This window comes from Ambystoma mexicanum, chromosome 4q, assembly GCF_040938575.1.
Source record: "Ambystoma mexicanum isolate Mex_15411 chromosome 4q, UKY_AmexF1_1, whole genome shotgun sequence".
Taxonomy (NCBI): Eukaryota; Metazoa; Chordata; class Amphibia; order Caudata; family Ambystomatidae; genus Ambystoma; species Ambystoma mexicanum.
This window is the reverse complement of record NC_090928.1, coordinates 968183714-968203661: the sequence shown is the minus strand read 5'-3', so window position 1 is coordinate 968203661 and position 19948 is coordinate 968183714. Positions and strand designations below refer to the sequence as shown.

The 19948-nt window shown below is 47.3% G+C and overlaps 1 protein-coding gene across 1 annotated transcript in view; it reads left to right on the top strand.

Moving 5' to 3' along the window:
• NEK2 (NIMA related kinase 2) overlaps positions 1–19948 on the top strand; it is a 457766-nt gene that overhangs the window by 344475 nt on the left and 93343 nt on the right. Inside the window, exon 8 of the mRNA XM_069608523.1 lies at positions 14881–14936. Within this exon, the coding sequence (XP_069464624.1) occupies positions 14881–14936 (56 nt within the window). The remainder of the gene's footprint in view (positions 1–14880; positions 14937–19948) is intronic.

The window sequence follows — 19948 nt, the reverse complement described above, 5'->3', positions numbered from 1 at the left end:
GCTGCCGACGGATGCGGATCTTCTCTCCAGAGTAGGAGGAGCCATTCTTCATCACGAACCAGGGTCGCTGAACTTGCAGGCCTGGCTCCTGCAGCACTAGAGTTTGGAGGATACGACATCCCGGACGACTGCAGAGAGGTTCTTGCAAAGGCCAGGGCATCCTCAACTCTCAAGTGCTACGGAAATAAATGGAAGAGGTTCTCTGTCTGGTGCCGTGCACAGAAGATTAACCCTCGCGGATTACCGCCCCTCAAGTATTGCCGTACCTACTGTCTTTGGCCAAGGCTGGCCTATCTCACGCTTCCATCAAGGTACGTCTGGCTGCCGTCTCACGTTACACCAGAACTACAGGACGGGCGTCCTTGTGGTCTCATCGACTGGTGAAGGAATTTATGAAAGGAATGTTCCGATCGTTCCCGCCGGTGAAAGCCCCTGCCCCGGCGTGGGAGCTCAACGTGGTGCTGACTAGGCTCATGGGGGCCCCATTCGAGCCTATGCATTCAGTGCCGTTGAAGTTTCTGTCGTGGAAGACAGCATTCCTCGTGGCCATCTCCTCTGCACGACGAGTGGGAGAGATCCAGGCCCTGTCTTGCAAGCCTCCATACTTGACTTTTCACGACACAAGGGTGGTGCTGAGGACGCACCCCTCCTTCATGCCCAAGGTGCCGTCGGACCTCCACCTCAACGAGCCCTTGGTGTTGCCAGTTTTCTTCCCGTCGCCTTTGTCGCCGGCTGAGAGGACTCTGCACTCGCTAGATGTAGCTAGAGCGCTGAAGTTGTACGTGGACCACACAAAGAGTTTTCGGAAGACATCACAGCTGTTTGTGAACTTTGGTAAACAACAAAAAGGGTACTGGTAACGCAGGGGACGGCCCATGAAATCTCATAGGGAGTTGAGTCCTGTATGGGTCCTATTCCCGAAATAACCTCATTGGTTATGTAGAACACTACACCTATTTGTATATTTCAAAGTCATAACCTCACATAACAATTGAGTTTTGTGTAAGATAAAAAAACATATTTAATACGAAATATTTGTACATACAATTAAGTCAAACATGTAATACACATACATAACAATAAGTGAAATCATTGAAATCATATATTAACTGGTTGAAGCCATATACTACACATATATATAACAATAGGTGAAATCATTGAAGCCATATAGTAACTGTCAAATCAACACTTTTAACCAAACAAGGCCAAAGGGCAAAAAAACAAAGCAAAAAGAAAAGGGAATATGCCAGACCAAGGCCGGACATAAGTAGGAATTCTTAAATTGTTTTAAGGCTTACACTATTACTTAACAACAATAAGAGTTCTTAGAATACATATTCCTTTGAAAATGAAATCCCAGGTTGAAAATATTAGGAAGCTGGGATTGGGTCTGCCAACGCATCAGAGGGGAGTTTTGAGAACCCAAAATAATAAATGCCACTGCTGCGTGTCCTTAGCAAATAAAGCACAAGGGGCAGGGTTCGAAACCCAAAGTGGGTGAGGTGTGTTAGTTAAGAGCCTCCAATGTCCTCTGATCAAGAAAGTGCGTTTCGGCGGTGGTAACTGTGCGGGGAAAGTAGAATCTTCACAGTTGAAAGTCTGTTCCGCCTTCGTCAGGGCAATAAGTAGCAAGACCCTGTTATAATGAGATGAAGGAAAAAAATAAAAAAATAGAAAGCAAGTGCATGAGGGTATAGAAGAAAAAAAGAAAACTAATTGCTGTCAATAGAAATACAATGTAAGGAGGTTATGAAACAAACATATACAAACTTGAGTTTCAAGTGTAGGGAAAATACGCAAATGTATGTGTGCAAGTATAAGACCATGGTCCTGTATGCACTAAACTGTTAAGGGCCATGTGAGGTTGAACCAATAATACAGGGGGTACGCTGACAAATTGCAGATGAATCCCTGTCAGGTAAAATATGAATATAATGGCCCTTGGTCCCTCCCAGGAGATCCTAAACCACCTTTAGACCTGTGAATCTAGGGAAGGCTCTCTCGAAGAATTTCCAGATGGCTCTCCGGCTGCATCATGCACTGTCACCGGTTGGCAAACCGACCGTTGCCAGCCGTTCGAGAGCCCAGAGCAATCGCTGCTACTACGGTGTTCCTGTCTGGTGTGCCCCTGCTCGACATCTGCAGGGCTGCTACGTGGAGGTCGACTCACACCTTCACGAGATTCTACTGCGTCGATCGGGATTCCAGGGAGGAGTCCAGAGTCGGCCAGGCAGTGCTGCGCAACCTGTTCGCCTAAGGTGAACCTGGTGAGGAGGTAAGAGTTGCTTAATGTTGAGTTGTTGTATTGCTTGATATTGAGCCTTTTGCCACCTGCCGTGGTTGTGCATGTGTATACTGCTATGTATTCTTATATTCATGAGCATGTGAATCCATGCCAGACCCCATGCTGGAGAAGGAACAAGTTAATTACCTGTAACTGTTGTTCTCCAGCATGGGTCTGGCATGGATTCGCATGCGAACCCTCCCGCCTACCCCTCTGCGGCTCTTCACTTGGTCATACTGCCACTTTACGTGCTACCAAATCTGAGGATGGCTGCCAGGGGCGGGGCTTAGGGAGAGGGCAGTCATTGGCTGGGGGCAGTATGACCCAGAGACCAGTGATTGGTTACTACTGAGAAAGACAGATCAGAAACAAAACTGATACTGATTTTTTTTTCTATACCGAGAATTCCCGGCCTGACGGGGAATATTCATGAGCATGTGAATCCATGCCAGACCCATGTTGGAGAACAGTTACAGGTAATTAACTTGTTCCTTATGGTACCTAAAAGGCAGAGGGCCTTGCAGGACAAATGGGTTGGACCCTTCAAGGTTGTGGGAAAACTTGGAGATGTCAATTCTTTGGTGGACCTAGGCAATCCTAAGGAGGCCCCCAGGGTATTTCACACCAACCGCCTAAAGGCCTATGTCTCTAGACCAGAACTGGGAGTTTTGCTTCTAGCCTCTGCTCAAGAGGAGGAGGCGAGTGAACCTCTGCCTGACCTCCCTGGGGACAACCTTTAGATGGGAAGATGAAAGGAGTTAATCTCTCTTCTGATCTGACAGTGGAATAACAGGAGGAGTGCAAAGCTCTGTTAAATCAGTTTGCCCCTCTGTTTTCACTATCACCAGGCTTCACACCTTGGGGCCAGCATGAGATTCTCACTGGTGACTGTTTACCTGTTAAAAGCCACAGTTACAGAATGACAGATCTACAAGTCCATTTGTTCTAGTACCAAAGGCAGGATCGAAGGAGTTGAGATTCTGTGTGGACTATAGAGCCCTTGATGCAGTCACCACGACTGATGCCCATCCTTTACCAAGGACAGATTAGCTGGTGGACAAACTTGGTTCAGCCTAGTACCTCAGTACATTTGCCCTAACCTCAGGCTATTGACAAATAGCTCTGACAGACCATGCCAAGGAGAACTGCATTTTCAACCCCAGGGGGCCTCTACCAGTTTACAGTTATGCCTCGTGGACTAAATAATGCACCTACTACATTCCAAAGGATGGAGAATCATATTCTGAATGGGATGGAGGACTTCTGCATCACATACTTGGATGACATTGCCGTGTTCAGCCCTACTTGGTAGGAACATATTAATATGTATTGCAGGCTCTTGAGCAGGCCAATCTGACCATAAAGGCAAGTAAATTTCAAATTGGTCAGAGTAAAGTGCTCTACCTTGGACATGAGGTAGGAGGAGGTGAAATAAGGCCATTGCGTAGCAAAGTACAAGCTGTACAAGATTGCGCCACCCTCTACTACTCAAACCCAAGTGAGAGCCTTTCTAGGTCTCACAGGTTATTATAGGAACTTCATTGAGAACTATGGGAGCATAGCTTCTCTCTTGAATGTGATCTCCTTACCCAAATTCCCCAAGGTGGTCAGGTGGAATGAGGAGTGCATTAAGGCATTTGAAGGACTTAAGAAAGCCCTTTGTCAAGCTCCAGTCTTAAGAGCTCCTGACTATGACCAATCCTTTATTGTACAGACAGATGCTTCCAATACAGGTATAGGTGCAGTTCTGAGTCAGCTGGACGAGAAAGGCAGGGAACACTTAATCTGCTTCATCAGTAGGAAACTGAAGGAACCTGAGACGAGGTGGGCAACCATAGAACGTGAATGTGTATCAACAGAGAAGCACCTGCAAGGACGACTTCTCCCCTTGAGTTGGTGGGACCAAACGACTCCAAAGTAAGACAACTGGACATCCTTCTCGGAGCTGGTTTAATTTCCAGAGTTGCTGCTGGAAACCGTATAGCCAGGGAGAGGAACATCAGATTGTGTGCGTTGCTTTTAAGGTGGCCAAGAGCTCCAGGAAGATCCTCCGGACTCCCTCGGAGCGGGACTTGCTGAGCCTGAGCCCCCTCAACAGAGTGCGGGACCCCAGAAGCAAGGAAAGTCTATCTCGACCAACAGGAACTGCGGTGTTGCTATTGGCAGTAGTCGCAAGGAGCTAAAACACTGACGTGCCACTTGTCGGAACGATTGCCGGTTGCGAGCGGTGACCGTCCCATTGCAGTGCTGGAGTCCCCAGAAGTCCTCCCTCTTGTCCCCACGACTAAGGTCCAGGAACAGAGCTCTGCAGAGCTGCACAGGAACAGAAGTAATCTGCTGTACTTTTTATTCAATACAAAGGTACTGTAAAGTCTGAGAGAACTTACCTCTTTATTGTAGAGTTGCTTGCATCTTCTACTACTCGCAAGTCTAATCAGCTTGTGGCCCTAAATTTGATTCTTCTTTTCTTCAAAGACTTCTAAAACATTGTGCAAAGACTTCTCTACGTACCTACCAGAAGTGCTTCATCTTATACAAGACTTTTGCCCATTGACCTTGGCTTAGCCTATTATACTGAATGAGACTGCTTAGGGGATCCAAATGTATTTGCCTGCTTAAGAATATTTGTGGTCTCTTGTTCTAATCACCTTTTCCTTTTACCAACTACTAACCATATTCTAAATGCAAACAGTAAGATTAATGTTCTCAGCACCCTATCTATTGAAGTCACCTGAGGGTGTAGGTTGTGTCTGTGGGCCATCCCAAAAGGGTCTTTACTGATTTAGAAACCACGAGTGAATAGTATTAAAGTGTGTTTGTGTTACTTTTTATATTGCTTCCTTCTGGAAAAGGCTTACTCTGATATATAAATTGTTTATTCAAGAAACCTTGTGTTTAAGAGTTTATTTGAATACTTGTCACTGTGAATCTCTGTGTAACTCCCCTACAGCTCTCATTGACCCCTCTTGAGATCAGCCTGGCTGCTCAACACGCTACCAAAACTGTGTAGTAAACGCTTATACCAAAGGTTGGGTTTGCTATACCTGTAGTCAGTTGTGTGTAGTGCAGTGCACCCAAAGGGTACTGCATACAAACTTTGACTACACACCCTTGAACTGTATTCATTTGTCTGTCTTTACTGTTGCCACCATGAGTTCCTTACACTTCCCACCGGTTACTTTTATTCAATTTTAGGACCTCAATTGAATCTCTCCATTTGTGTCCGCTCAGGATGCTTAATTTAAAAACTGTTTTCAATGGCTGCTACCTCAGCTTGTCTAAACCGCTGTTAACTGGCTTCCATAAAAATAGTCTAGGGTTCATCGTTCTTTTCTACTAAAGGTGGTTTCAGAATTTCACTTGGAACAAAACATTGTTTCGAGGGGATTGGTTCCTCCGACGTATTCCATATCTATGACAGGTAATGTCCACAGCTGTGCTGCTTCGGAAAATCTTTGGCGCCTGCGTTGATGACGTCGATGCGCCGTCCCCGAGGACCTCCTCCGACGGCCGACGTCACTCGATGTGATAAGTAGGACGCACAACGCCCATAGCCTCAGTTCCGTTTTTTTCCGCGAACGTGTTCGTTTTGTGAATCTCGGTACGCCTCGACTCGTTGGAGTTGCTGTTTTCTTTCTCGGTTCGTTGAACCTGTTCGGTTGGTGTGAAGACCTGTTCGTGGCGATGTCTTTCTCATCTTCGACCCCGCGTCCGGGCTTCAAGAACTGCAGGGGACTGTGGGTCCAAGATGTCGGTCACAGACTCGCACGACGCCTGCCTCTGGTGCCTCGGGGAGGCCCACGATACGGACGACTGTGTCGACTGCCAGTCGCTCACTGCGAAGGCCTTGCGAGAACGCAAGAAGAAACTGTCGGTAGGTCGGGTGTCTAAGCCACGGAAGTAGAGGTCTGCGGGGCTTTCGACCGATGACTCCTCTGCGTCGTCGTCGGAAGTCCGGTGGGTCTCCTTCCAGGAGTCGGTATCGCCACTCCTCCGCCTCTTCTAGGCATTCCAGGAAGTGCCGGCATAGGTCGCCTTCCCCGTTCTCTTCCGAGGGCTCCGCCCGTCGGCGGGTCGCTTATCCCTCCATGCAAGCGACACCGGAGGAATGGGCTTCCTTCGGGAAGCAGATGCTAGCGATTCTGGAATCGCAGGGCACCGGTCCGTCTGCGTCTCCGAGTGGGGTCGGTCGGCACCGGTCGAGAGACACCGCCCGTACGCCTTCGGGCTCGGGTGGTCGGCACAGCTCGCGGGAGAGGTCCCGCTCTTGACAAGGGTAGCCGTTCTCGCCATGCCCGTTCCAGGGCCCGGTCCTTGACGCGCTCGAGACCGCGTGATCCTGTGCCGTCTTCGAAGACGACGTCGACGCCTGTGGCGCCGAGGTTGTCGACGATTTCTCTCGAGGTTTCGTCTTTGAGGGGGTCGTCGATGCCATCGGCGCCCAGGTTGTCGAGAGACATGCTCGGAGCTCCGGCTTCGAGGACTGTCGACGCCGCAGATGCTGGAGGCATTGCAGCTGACACAGATTCGCTCGACGTCGACGCCTTTTCTGTCGACGCCGGCGCGGACTCGCTCGGCGCCCTCAACGTCTTTCGAGGCGGTGGTGTCCGAGGGGCCCCGTGGCACGGGGTATGCCCCTAAAAAGGCTATGGCTAAGGTCCGGCACTGCTTTGGTCCGCAGAGGTCTTCCTCTCCCCGTCTGGAGTACATTTCAGAGGGTGATGAAGGCTCTGATGGCGGCCTGGTTCCGGTTACGGTTCCGGATAACCTTATCTCGGGCCATAGTCAGTTTGATGACCTGGGGCTGTCACTGCATGATGACAGTGGACTGGACACCTCTCCGGAGGTGGAGTTTTGTCGGCCGGAGCCTGGCACTCATGCTGATTCGTCATATCGGCGCCTTATGTCTCGGGTTACCGAGTACTTGGGTTGCTCAGCTTCCCCCAGGGGAGTTCGTTCAGGATGATCTCACGGACATCCTTGATCTCGGTCCACCCACTGACCCGGTTTTGCCTTTTCATATGGCTTTGCAGAGAAGGGTGGCCGTGGCTTGGACTGCTCCGGAGAGTCTCCCGGCAGTGGGCAAGTCTTTGTTGCGAAAATACAGTCCAGCCAGTAGCGACCCCTGCTACTTGTCTAGGGACCCCACCCCGGAGAGTTTGGTGGTGCAGTCGGCTACTGCCCCGGCAAAGCAGGCGTCGTATCCTACCATCCCTCCAGATAGGGACGACAAACGTTTTGACGGCTGGGCGAAGAAAGTGTTTTCTTCTGGGGGTATGGCGCCTCAGGCGGCCAACTCCATATGTGCCTTGTCTCATTTCAAACACACTCTGTGGAACTGTGTTGCATTAGCGGCTGATCATATTCCCGAAGGGGACGAACGGGATGGTTTCCTTGCTATGGTTCAGGATGGCAAGGATGCTATGCGTGAGCCCATTCAGTCGGGTTTGGACTTGCCGGATTGTGTCAGCCGGTCCATGGCAGCGAGCACCGTAATGCGCAGGTTTGCGTGGTTGAGGAAGTCTAGGTTCGCTCCTGATATGCAGTCCCGGCTCCTCAACATGCCTTTTGACGGTGAACAACTTTTTGGCAGCAAGGCTGACGAGAGCCTTGAGAGGTTGCAGACCTCCAAAGCTGCAGCGAAGTCGTTGGGCGCTGCAGTTCGCCAACCTCCGCCTTTTCGTACTAGGAGACAGCAATGGACGGGAGGTTCCTTTCACTATTACTCGTCCTTCAGTAAAGCGAGAGGAGCTAGCAGTCAAAGAGGCCATCGTAAGAGTGCCAGAGGTGGAAACCAAGGTACTCGAGGTGCCAAGGCCGCTCGGGCAGTTGCCTCTTTGCCCTCAGTCAACGCTGCAGCCGCTGCCACTCAGTCATGAGGCCAGGTCCCATGGTTCGCCGGTTGGGGGAAGGCTGGCGCAGCATCTTGTAGAGTGGCAAGCCATTACTTTGGATGTGTGGGTTCTGGAGATCATAACCCACGGCTACTTTCTTCCTTTTCGGCAGAGGCCTCACGACAATCCACCAGGGAACCTCTCTTTGAAGAGTCCGCATCCGCTCCTTGCGCAGGAAATTCAAGCCCTGCTGGAGAAAGGCGCCATAGAACTGGTGCCTGTAGCGGAGAGGAACAAGGGATAGTATTCCCCTTATTTTTTGATTTCAAAGAAAGACGGGGGATTGAGACCCATTATGGACTTGCGCGGTTTGAACAAACTCCTCAGGAAGGACAAGTTCAAGATGGTGACTCTTTCTCAAGTCCTCCAGGCCCTTCAACTTCAGGACTGGTTGGTGTCTCTCGACCTCAAGGATGCTTACTTCCATGTGACGATCCATCCCAAGCACAAGAAGTACCTGAGGTTCACGGTTGGTGACTTGCACTTTCAGTTTCGGGTCCTGCCGTTCGGATTGACCTCCGCCTCGAGGGTTTTCACCAAGCTCATGGTGGTGGTGGTGGCAGCACATCTCAGGAAAGGGGGGATTCACGTCTACCCCTACCTGGACGATTGGTTGATCAAGGGGAGCTCTCCCGAGCAAGTCCTGGATCATCTGTCCGTCACCTGCCACTCCCTTCACAGGCTGGGCTTCTCCCTCAATTTAAAGAAGTCCCATTTGACACCAACGCAGCGGCTCCAGTACATCGGGGCAGTGCTCGACACGTCCCTGGGGAAGTGTTTTCCTCCTCAGGTGAGGGCTCTTCACATTCAGCAGATGGTGCACAAGTTGCAGTTTGCCTAGACTCTCCCAGCGTCCGAGTTCTTGAGACTGCTCGGCCTCATGGCATCCTGCATTCTTCTGGTGCCAGAGGCTCGTCTGCGGATGAGATCTTTGCAGTGGGCACTCAAGCGCCAGCGGTCTCAGTCCTCCGGCAGGCTGTCGGACCCTGTTCAGGTGCCGCCCTCGGTAGCCCGGGACCTTCTGTGGTGGGCCGTCGAGGGCAATCTGATGAAGGGTGTCCCATTTTGGCTGCCCCGGCCGGAGGTGACGATCGTGACGGAAGCATCCCTCACGGGATGGAGAGCTCATGCCAACAAGCTGACAGTCAGCGGTCGTTGGTCTCAGTCGGAGTCCAGACTCCATATCAATCTGTTGGAGCTGAGGGCTGACAGGCTCGCCCTGAAGGCTTTTCTGCCGACTGTACGCGGGAAGAGTGTCCTGATTCTGACGGACAACACGGTGGCCATGCACTACCTCAACAAAAGGGGGGGGGGGCAGGGTCACTTCCGCTGTGCAGGGAGGCGATGCAGCTCGAGTTCTGGGCCATCCAGCAGGAAGTTTCGATCTCGGCAGTTCATCTGGCCGGAGACGACAAAGAGACGGCGGATGCTCTGAGCAGGCAGAGCACGATCTCTCACGAGTGGGAGCTGGCTCAGGAGATTTTCCTGGAGATCTTTGCCCTTTGGGGGAACCCTCAAGTCGATCTCTTCGCCTCCAGTGTCAACCGGAAGTGCAAAAGGTTTTGCTCGCAGGAATTTCCTCCAATAGGAGCCTTAGGAGACGCATTTGTGGTGGAGTGGTCATTCCCACTACTGTACGTGTTTCCTCCAGTCCCCGTCATCCCGCAAGTGTTGCGGAGGTTACGGAGGTTCGGTTCCCGGATGATCCTCATTGCTCCGGCGTGGACCCGGAGGACGTGGTACCCGGACCTTCTAGACTTGTCCATCTGCCCTCCACGTCGTCTTCCCTACCGAGACGATCTGCTCTCACGGGAGGGGGGTCAGGTTCTCCATCCAGAGGTCAGATCCCTCAATCTTCACGCTTGGCTTCTGAAAGGTTGAGGTATAAGGATTGGGACCTCCCCGAAAACGTGATGGAGATGTTGCTCTCGGCCAGACGGCTGGCAACAAAGTCTCTGTACCGTTGCCGTTGGAGAAAGTTCTGCGACTGGTGCAGAGTTCAGAATGTGGATCCTTTTGAATGCGACATTCCCATGGTTTTGTCTTTTTTTGCTTTCTTTGGCCCACAGGGGCTTGCAAGTGGGGGACCATTAAAGGTTACCTGGCGGCGCTGTCCATATTTAAGCGCTCGTCTGAAGAGTGTTCCTATTTTAAGATTCCTTTAATTTCGCATTTTTTGAAAGGGCTCACTAATGTGTTCCCTCTGTCACCTTTTTTGGTGCCAGGTTGGGATTTGAACCTTGTTAAGTTTCTTATGGGTGCTCCGTTTGAGCCTTTACATTCTTGCCCTTTGAGGCTGTTAACTCTGAAAACTGTGTTTTTAGTTGCGGTTACTTCCGCTCGCAGAGTGAGTTACAGGCACTTTCAGTTAAGCCACCCTTCACTTTGTTTCACAAGGACAGGGTTGTCCTTAGTTTGTCCTTCTTTTCTTCCGAAGGTGGTTTCGGAATTTCATTTGAGCCAGAAGGTTGTTCTTCCGGCGTTCTATCCTCCTCCACATCCTGGTAAGGAAGAGGAGAGGCTCCATAGGCTTGATCCTAGGAGAGCGTTGAGCTTTTATATCTCGCGCATGTCCCGGGTCAGAGTGGACGATCAACTTTTCATTGGTTACGCTGGAAAGCGTTTGGGACAAGCTGTGACGAAACAGACTGTCTCGTTGGATTATTTTAGCTATCTCCGAGTGTTACCGCTTGGCGGGTAAGGACCCTCCGGCTGGCTTGCGGGCCCATTCTACCAGAGGAGTGGCTGCGTCTACTGCCCTGCAAAGGGGAGTTCCTATTCGTCACATCTGTGATGCAGCCACCTGGGCTTCAGTACATACTTTTGTACGTCACTATTCCCTCGATTCCATCAGAGGGCAAGATCTTGCCTTTGGCAAGGCAGTTCTCTATTCCGCAATTTGATTGGGCATGCTAAATTTGTATTCTAAATTCTTTCCCACCTCCTTGATTGGTACTGCTTTGGGAGTCTGTCATAGATGTGGAATACGTCGGAGGACCCAATCCCCTCGAAGAACAAGTTACTTTCTTACCTGGTAACGTTCTTTTGATGGGATGGTCCGACGACGTATTCCATATCGCTGCCTTCCTCGCTGCAGAATTTCTTTTGCAATTGCAGCTTGCGTTCCGCAAGGCCTTGTGTGTCTGACTGGCAGAAAACTGGTGGCACACGTTCTGGGAAAAAACTGTGTGAGGCTATGGGCGTCGTGCGTCCTACTTATCACATCGGGTGACGTCGGCGGTTGGAGGAGGTCATCGGGGACGGTGCATCGACATCATCGACGCAGACGCCAAAGATTTTCCGAAGCAGCACAGCTGTGGACATTACCTGTCATAGATATGGAATACCTCGTCGGATCATCCCATCGAAAGAAGGTTACCATGTAAGAAAGTAACTTGTTCTTTGCCATCATTTAACCCTCCTCCTCCTTCTAAGGATGAACAAAAGCTTCACAGATTGGATCCCAAGAGAGCGTTGAGCTTCTACATTAACATTCTAAGCTCTGGCAGGACGATCAGCTTTTTGTAGGATATGTTGGTCACAGGTTAGGACAGGCTGTTACAAAACAGACTTTGTATCAATGGATTATCCTCTGCATTTCCGAATGTTAGTCTGACTGGTAAGGAAGTCCCTGAAGGTCTGAGAACCCATTCCTCAAGAGGGATCGCTACTTCTTCATCCCTTCCGAGAGGAGTGCCGGTGCAGGACATTTGTAGTGCTCCCACTTGATCTTCATTGCATAATTGCATACCTTCAGCAGGCATTGCTACACAGCATAAATCGGAAATAATTTCTCCATTCCCACCTCCTTCAACATACTGCTATGGGAGGCTATCGAAATGAATGCGTGGGAGGACAAAAACCATCCGAAGAACAAATGACTTAATCCCCCCTCCCCCAATCTCCCTCATGTAATGTTCTTTCTACTGGATGTTCCTCCCACGTATACCTCACTGCCCTCCCAGTCTACCCCTCTATCACCTGGGAGAATTTCTGTGGTCTACACCTTCCTCTCCATGAATGCTCACATTAATATTCGAGACTGCTGTGCTCGTGAGAGGAAAAACATGAACTGAGGCAACGGGTGTGGTGCGTGCTATTTATACCAACGTCGACGTCCCGGTCGAGATTGGACAGAGGCCGCCAAGGGGCACTAGGTCGATGATGCGCTGCTCTCTGCTGTGAAGTATTCCGAAACTGCAAGCAGGATATCTGAGAATATGTTATGTTATTTGGCATTTATATAGCACTATATATATCATTGGTAGGACCTCAAAGTGCTGGTAAATTGAACGCCCTCAGGGACCGTAGTCCAGGTCAGTTGGGAGAATAAGGTGTTGTAGGGTGCTTGGGTGCAGCAGTTGTATGCAGCTGGTGTACTTGCCTGATGCAAGCTGCATCCTAGTATTTAGGTGTGGTGTTATTGGTATCAATTGAATGTGTACAGTCCGGCGGGTGCACACCAAGACTGGGTTTTGGCTGCGTTAGGCCTGTAGGACGCTTATGGGTGCAGCTAGGCCGGTTTGTCATGGGATATAGCTGCATTTTATTAGCATGATGAGGTGTTTATGGGGTAATGTTCGTATGTGAGCAGCTAGGCTGAATTTGATCGAGCGGTATAGCTGTGCTCTAAATGATTGATTGTGTAGAGAAGAGAGTAAGCATAGTGATGGGTGGGTGTGATTGGTTTGAGTTATGATCTAAGACATAGGTAAGTAACATTTACGATTCTATTTAAGTGTGACACATGCTGACATTCTCAATCCTACCAGGACGCGGCTCAGGCCAATGTTCACAATTCTATCCAAGTTTGGCTCTCATTCACAATTCCATCCAAGTGTGGCACCTGCCATCATTCACAATTCCATCCAAGTGTGGCACTTGCACCCATTGACAAGCCTAACTAAATGTGACTCAGGCTAATGTTCACGATTCCATCCAAGTTTCGCTATCATTCACAATTCCATTTAAGTGTGGCACTTGCTGATCCATATCAAAGATGAGGAATATGTGGGAGGAACATCCAGTTGAAAGAACATCAGTGGTAGGTAATTTGTTCTTTTGGGGTAGATAATATGAGAGCAAAGTGCTTTTGGGCAATATTTGTATACATTCTATGTATAGTGCTTTATAAATGCCATTATTTTAACTTCTTTTCAGTTGCCAAGAGGTTCCTCTTCAGTATGGTTGTGGTGTCACACTTTCGGTCATGATAGGACTGGGTTTATAAAGAAATAATTTTTTAAGGGTTCCTTTCTTGCCTGCTCTTTAATTGTCCTAGGTTTTGCTAGCTGTGGTCAAGTCATGTTAAATCTTCTTTTTTTTGTTCTGTATGTGTAGGATACCAAACAAGCTAATTTGAATTTAGTAGTGCTAGTGGAGTACTTCTCACCAAAGGTGCAGACTCAATACTTGGCTGCCTGTTGACCACTGAGCGTTTAGGGAGCATGAAAACAGATTAGTTGGTCGTAAATTAGTTCCAAGACCTGCAATGTGGGTTGAACCACCTGTCTCCAATCTATGGGCTTTCTTTTAATAATCTTGACCTAATTTGAAGCATATATTAATATTATATTGGCACCGCCTGTCTAAACATTGCAATGTTTGGGGAACCAGAGTAAATCATGCCATTATGGTGTTCAATCTTGAATTTGCCCAGTCTTGAGGAATCTACACTGGCTGCTAATAAAATAGAGCATTGAATTCCATCCTTTGGCCGGTGTCTCCGGATAGGAGTGAGAAGATATCTGGTGTAATTATTTGACATTGTCCCACGAGGGCGTACAGCTATGTTTTCTAAATGTTCTGAACTTAACTTGCATATGGATTGGATGAAATCTAACTACCTTGTTTGTAATGGTGTCGATTGTCCAGCTTAAAGACTTTGGGATATTCTTAAACAGATAGCTGGTTGCTGAATAGTTGACAGATGGTTCTTAAGGGAGAGATAAGAATCTGGTGATGCAGCTGCCCGTGATTCTCTCAATAGATTTGTTCTTTTCTTGGCAGAATATTTAAGATGTTGGTAACTCCAGCAACTTTATAGTTTAATATCTCCTTTGCCTGTCTTCTGTGGGCACTGTTTAAACTTCCCAGGTCTGGGGTTTCCCAAAAACTACATGGAGATCAATCATAAAGGCAGGGTTTTTTCAATAATTGCAACTCCAGCAGGAGTGTTTGGCTCAGGGCAAGACTGGACTGACCGCTCTGTCTGTTGCTCTCTGGTAATCTGTACATGATTCATTTTGCTCAATTAGATGCAAGATGTTTTGTTGGCTCAAACCTGCTCTTAGACACACTTGGGGTGAGGTTGGAAGAATACTTGAAAGGTTTCTGATATGGATAAGGATAATGGATGGTGCTTTGCTCCTCAGCCTCCATTGAGCTCAAGGTTGAGGATGGTTTGTGCAAATTGATTCAGTATGTTAGAGCATAATTATGTATGGACAATTGTATTGTATAAACAGGCAAACGTTTTCAAATATTTTAGATCGTGCTGATTTATACAAAACATGCATTAAAGAGTGGGCCCAGACACATTAATGGTGCTTGGTTATATGTATCGAAATGTTTCCATAATACTACCAACGTTGACTTCAGAAACAAATGTATGCATGCTAACGGAACGCAATGACCATTGACCAGTGGCATATTGTGAAATGAAATTAATACTTCACTGTTTTCTTTCTTTGGGGAAAACAGGGCTCAAGAAGTGTTGAATAGGAATAGCAAGTTAAAGGTGTCAAGCAATGATCAAGGTAAAACGATTGAACTGTAACGCAGAATGCCCTAATATTAACCTTTTTTTGATTATCGACCAGAAACTTGACTGTCTAAAACGATTTGAAGAAATTATCTTGTTGAAAGATGAAGTTCTGTAAATGCTCTAAAGCATTAATGAAGGTTCTGTAAATGCAAAAGCAAGTCTTTAAGGGATACAGTAGCCTGAGTATTTGGCACATGTTGGTCTGCATTAAAATGCAGTGCATGAAAAGTAGGCTTCATTTATAACTCATGGAGTGAAATATTGAGGTCTTTGTCCCACCTTCAGGGCATATGTTTGAATCACATCAGGCCTGACTCAGCCTTTCATCCTTTGAAGGGGATAAATGGTTTATCATATCACCTGTTACATAGTATAATGCTTTGGTTAGAATAATCTCACGATTTTGGGGGTCCCATTATCACTACTTCTGTTATAGAGTTTCTCTTTGCTGTTCTGACTGTCCAAGTAGTAGAATGGTCCCAGCTGCCAAGTCAAACCTCTGTATATATGGAGGGAACTTGTATAAAGGAACAGCAAGTACTTTAATCAGTCATTTACCAAATGTCCACACAATGTATTTGTAACTATACTATTTCAGGCATTGCAAATTCTTAAATACCACTACACCTGCAGGGCAAGTTCCTTAGTTTACATACTCGACCTAAGAGGAATGCACTTGCCCCAAGGCGACTAGTGACAAACTATTTACCAGTGATTTTTGTAAAATGGTGCATGTCGCCATAAGCACACTTCATATTTGCTGCAATGCTGTCAAGCATGCACAGTGAAACCTGTATTTTTTGTTTACTGCAAACAGTGTGTTTGCAGTAAATGAAAGTTTCTAATGTCCCCATGCTCACCCGGAAGGTTGAGTATCATGCAAATGGTACGTGCCCTTCATAAAAACTACTTGCTAATGCTAGTGGGCTAGTAGATTTTGTGTGCCCTGTCTTTATAATCAAGTAATACATAGTTATTGACTACAAAATATAAAGGTACACACAAACCTACTCTTGCAGACTCTGTTAGGGTGAATTCTCAGACATGTGCTAATTCCCTTCTACTTTGGAGAGCCCCAGCTCTTTTGCTGGACTTTAGGTTTTTTAATTTTTATCCTGAAGAGTGAGACCTTTTTCCCACTCTCATGCATTTTTATTTGATTTTAACTGTTTCTTTTGGTTTTGGAGTCTGACAAACTCCATAGGCGTCATCTTTTTACATTGACACCTGCTCGCAATTCTGTATAGTATGGTGAGCGGGGTGTTGGGGAGGAGAGGGACACCCCTGCAGTTTTTTTTTTTTTTTAATTTACCATCAATGCATGCCATCACCAAGGGTTTGAACTTTTGGTGGTAGCATTTTTCGGACTTTTTGTACGGTCTGACCTTTTTTTCGGTCCGATCGTACAATTCCCTTACACCTGCTACCTGAACACTATCCTCAGAAGAATTATGACTGAGGGACAGGACTGGGATGGGTACAGAAGCTCCAGCACTACTAGTTTCCAAGGAACCTAGTCTAACTTCAGTTGGGAAGGAATCCTACAGGGAAGGACACCCCTGCAAAAGGCCAGACTTGTAGAGTGGACCCCCAAGGTTTTACCCTTGCAGCTGGTAGTCACTGGCTCCAGATGTGTATCCAGTTCCACTGGGTCTTGACACATAGGGAGGCGTAGAGAAACCACTTTCATGCTTGGGAGGATTAGTTCCACTACCATGACCAGACTCTTGTGACTTCCCCTTATTAAACATTTTGTGGGCCTTCTTGGACAACGTTCTATCTGTACCCCATCCTCTTTCTCTTTCTGAGTTTTCCCCCTCATCCTGCTTACCTAAAGCAGGCTTGTCCTTATGGGAGACACTGTGAGAACCATAGGTCACCAGCAATGGCAAACCTCTTAAGATTTAACTCCTTAGTCAGCCAAATGCTGCTTAAGCTATGGGGAACAAGAGGCAAAAATATGCTTGCATGACCAAATTAATCTTGCCCTCAAACCTGATAACCCTCTACCCAGTCACACAAGAAGTAAGAATCTGTAACAAAAGTAACAAGTCATACATTCGTTTTTCTTGTACTCTCTAAATCTCCAAGTATTGGGCAGAAGTCTTCCCAAAGTTTAAGATGAGTTTGCTTACGTTTTGCAAAATCTTACCTCTCAGATTTTGACATTTTCATAATGGCACTAGAGCCAGAATGGGGCCGCCTACTGAGCAACCATGCAATCCTATCGGCATCACTCACTCGTACTTCAAATGCATAATCAAAAGTTACAAGCCAATCAATTATAATTCTTCTCCTCATACACATTGATCAGATCTTTTGGGAATCTTAAATGTAAAGTGGATCCAGAACCATCTCCAGATCCTCCGTAAGAACCCTATGAAGCATGAAGCTTGGCAAGCTTCATCTGGTGATCACTGTCCTTCTGCCCCTCCATTCTTTCAAAGTCTAACCTAGCCAAATAAAACCCAAGCTTTCTCCTTGAGCCTGAGCTTCTCCTTTTTTAAGTCAAAAATTGCCTTAGCCTCCGAAGATGTGACAAAAAATAGTCCGGAGGATTCACCCTCTTCCTCTTCAACTTAAGTAGCTGCAGTGGCAGCAACTTCATTACTGAAGCTGGGTCCAGCCCCAGCTCCACTATCGGTACCATTAGTTAGGGGAGAAACACCCCTACTCTTCTCAATCAGTATGTTTTATAATTAGTTCAGCTTTAGTGCCAGAGACTGTCAGGCCTATGTCACTATACAACTTTTAGTAGTGAACGCAATTTCCATATTATCAAATCTAGTAGGTGACTGTTAACTACAAGGCAATCAGCTATCCACCAGTGTACAACACTGAGGTACCCAATACTGAGCCTCACCCACCATACACCAAAATGTTAAGTGGAGAGGGTCATCCCACCGCTGTACACCAATTTGTTAGGACTGATGTTAAATACTCTGGCCTGATGGACAGATCGTCCAGATTTGGAGCAGTACCCTTTGGGTGCACTACAGCAACCTTGTCCTTCTGGCAATACAAACCCAACCTTTGCTATAAGTCTATACTACACAGGTTGGTAGTGTGGCTGAGCAGCCAGGCTCCTCTCAAGAGGGGTCAATGTGAGAAGTAGGGTGGTTACACAGAGATTCACAGTGAGAAGAATCAAACACTTACATTCAAGGTTTCTTGATTAAACAATTATTAATTTAACATTGTTTGAATAAGCCTTGTTCAGAAGGGGCAATGTAATAGTAATACACAAATACACTCCAAAATACACACTCGTAGTATGTCAAAGTAAAGGGTTATAGAATAAAACTAGAGATCACACAATTATTCTGAAGCAGGGAAGTACTTTTTTACCCCCCCCCCCCGTCCCCTCACCCCCAATGCAAAGTAAGTTAACCCCTTCCTGGTAGTAATGGTAAAACACAATGTCAGAGGAAAGAAGTTATTCAGGGAACAGGCCAACCAATGTCAATTGGGCAAAAGTCTAGGTGAGCTGAACCACTTCTTGTAGGTGAGCAAAAGTCTTGCACAATGTTTTAGAAGTCTCTTTAGAAAAAGTAGAATCAATGTAGGGCCACAAGCTGGGAGGCCTGTGAGAAGTAGAAGATGCAAGCAACTCTACAGAAGTAACCAAGACATGTCTCACCTGAGATCAAGTAAGGCTACACAACAAGAGGTAAGTTCTCTTAGACTGTACAGAACCTTTGGTTTGAAGAAATGGTTCCAGCTGGCTTCTGTTCCTGTGTGGCTCTGCAGATCCTTTTGTTCCTAGCCATGCTCCTATTGCTAGATCTTTCAGCCACTTTTGATCTTGTAGACCTCCAGATCTTTACCGAACATCTAACCACAGCATCGGCCTTCTCTACCAACGCATCCAGCTTCCCTGGCCAAGCTACTGAATCTGGGAACACCCTACCTTCCTCCATTAGAATGGAACCCTCCTTCAGTGTGTTCAAAACCAGAGTAAAATCCTGGCTCACCGACAAGTCCAATATATAAGCCTCTGGCTACCTCTGGACCCGTATCCTGCCTTCACTGTTCAACTTGCCATGCCCTATCTGTACTTATTGTTTCCCAGGCCTATCTGTAACCTTGGTCGACCTACATATTGATGTACCTTTGTATATGTATGCTTGTTTATGCAACTTATTTATGCCTGTAAAAATGTTAAGCTCTCCAGCGCCCAGTTACCTCGGGGTTAGGTGCGCGATACAAATAAATACAAAATAGGCTAAGCCAAAGTCAATGGCCAAAAGTCTTATATAGGATGAAGCACTTCTGGTAGGTAAGTAGAAACGTTTTTGCTTAATGTTTTAGAAGTCTTTGAAGAAAAGAATCAAATGTAAGGCCACAAGCTGATTAGACTTGTAAGTAGTAGAAGTTGCAAGCAACTCTACAATAAGAGGTTAGTACTCTCAGACTTTACAGTACATTTTTGTATTGAAGAAAGTGCAGATCTCTCTGTTCCTAGGCCTCAGTCGTGGGGACAAGAGGGAGGACTTCTGGGGACTCCTGCAATGGGATGGTCGCCGACAGAAAAGGGAAAACTTCTCTTCAGTGGCACTTCAGTTTCATCTCCTCGCGTCTCAGCAAATAGTACCACCGCGGTCCCACGGATACCACTCTGGACTTTCCTAGCAACTGGGGTCCAGCACTCTGAGGTGACTCTGGTTTGGTCAGTCCTGTTTACTGGGATTCTGGGGGATTTTCCAGCAGCTCGGGTCGGTCTTAAGTGATGCACTCAGTTTGGTGTTCCTCTCCCTAGCACTTCGGTTCCAGTAGTAGCGGAAGTACAGTGAGCTCCATGAGGATGTCCAATGGAGTTCATTTTGGAGTTGATTGGTCCCACCAACTCAAGGGGAGAAGTCGTCCTCGCAGGGCTTCTCTAGTCTAAACTAATTTGGAGCTTTGGCACAGTTGCAGGGCTTCACCGGGCAAACTAACAGTCCAGGAGTTGCACCATGCATCTCTTCAAAGTTCTTCTTCGGATTCCTTCGTCCAGTGGTCGAC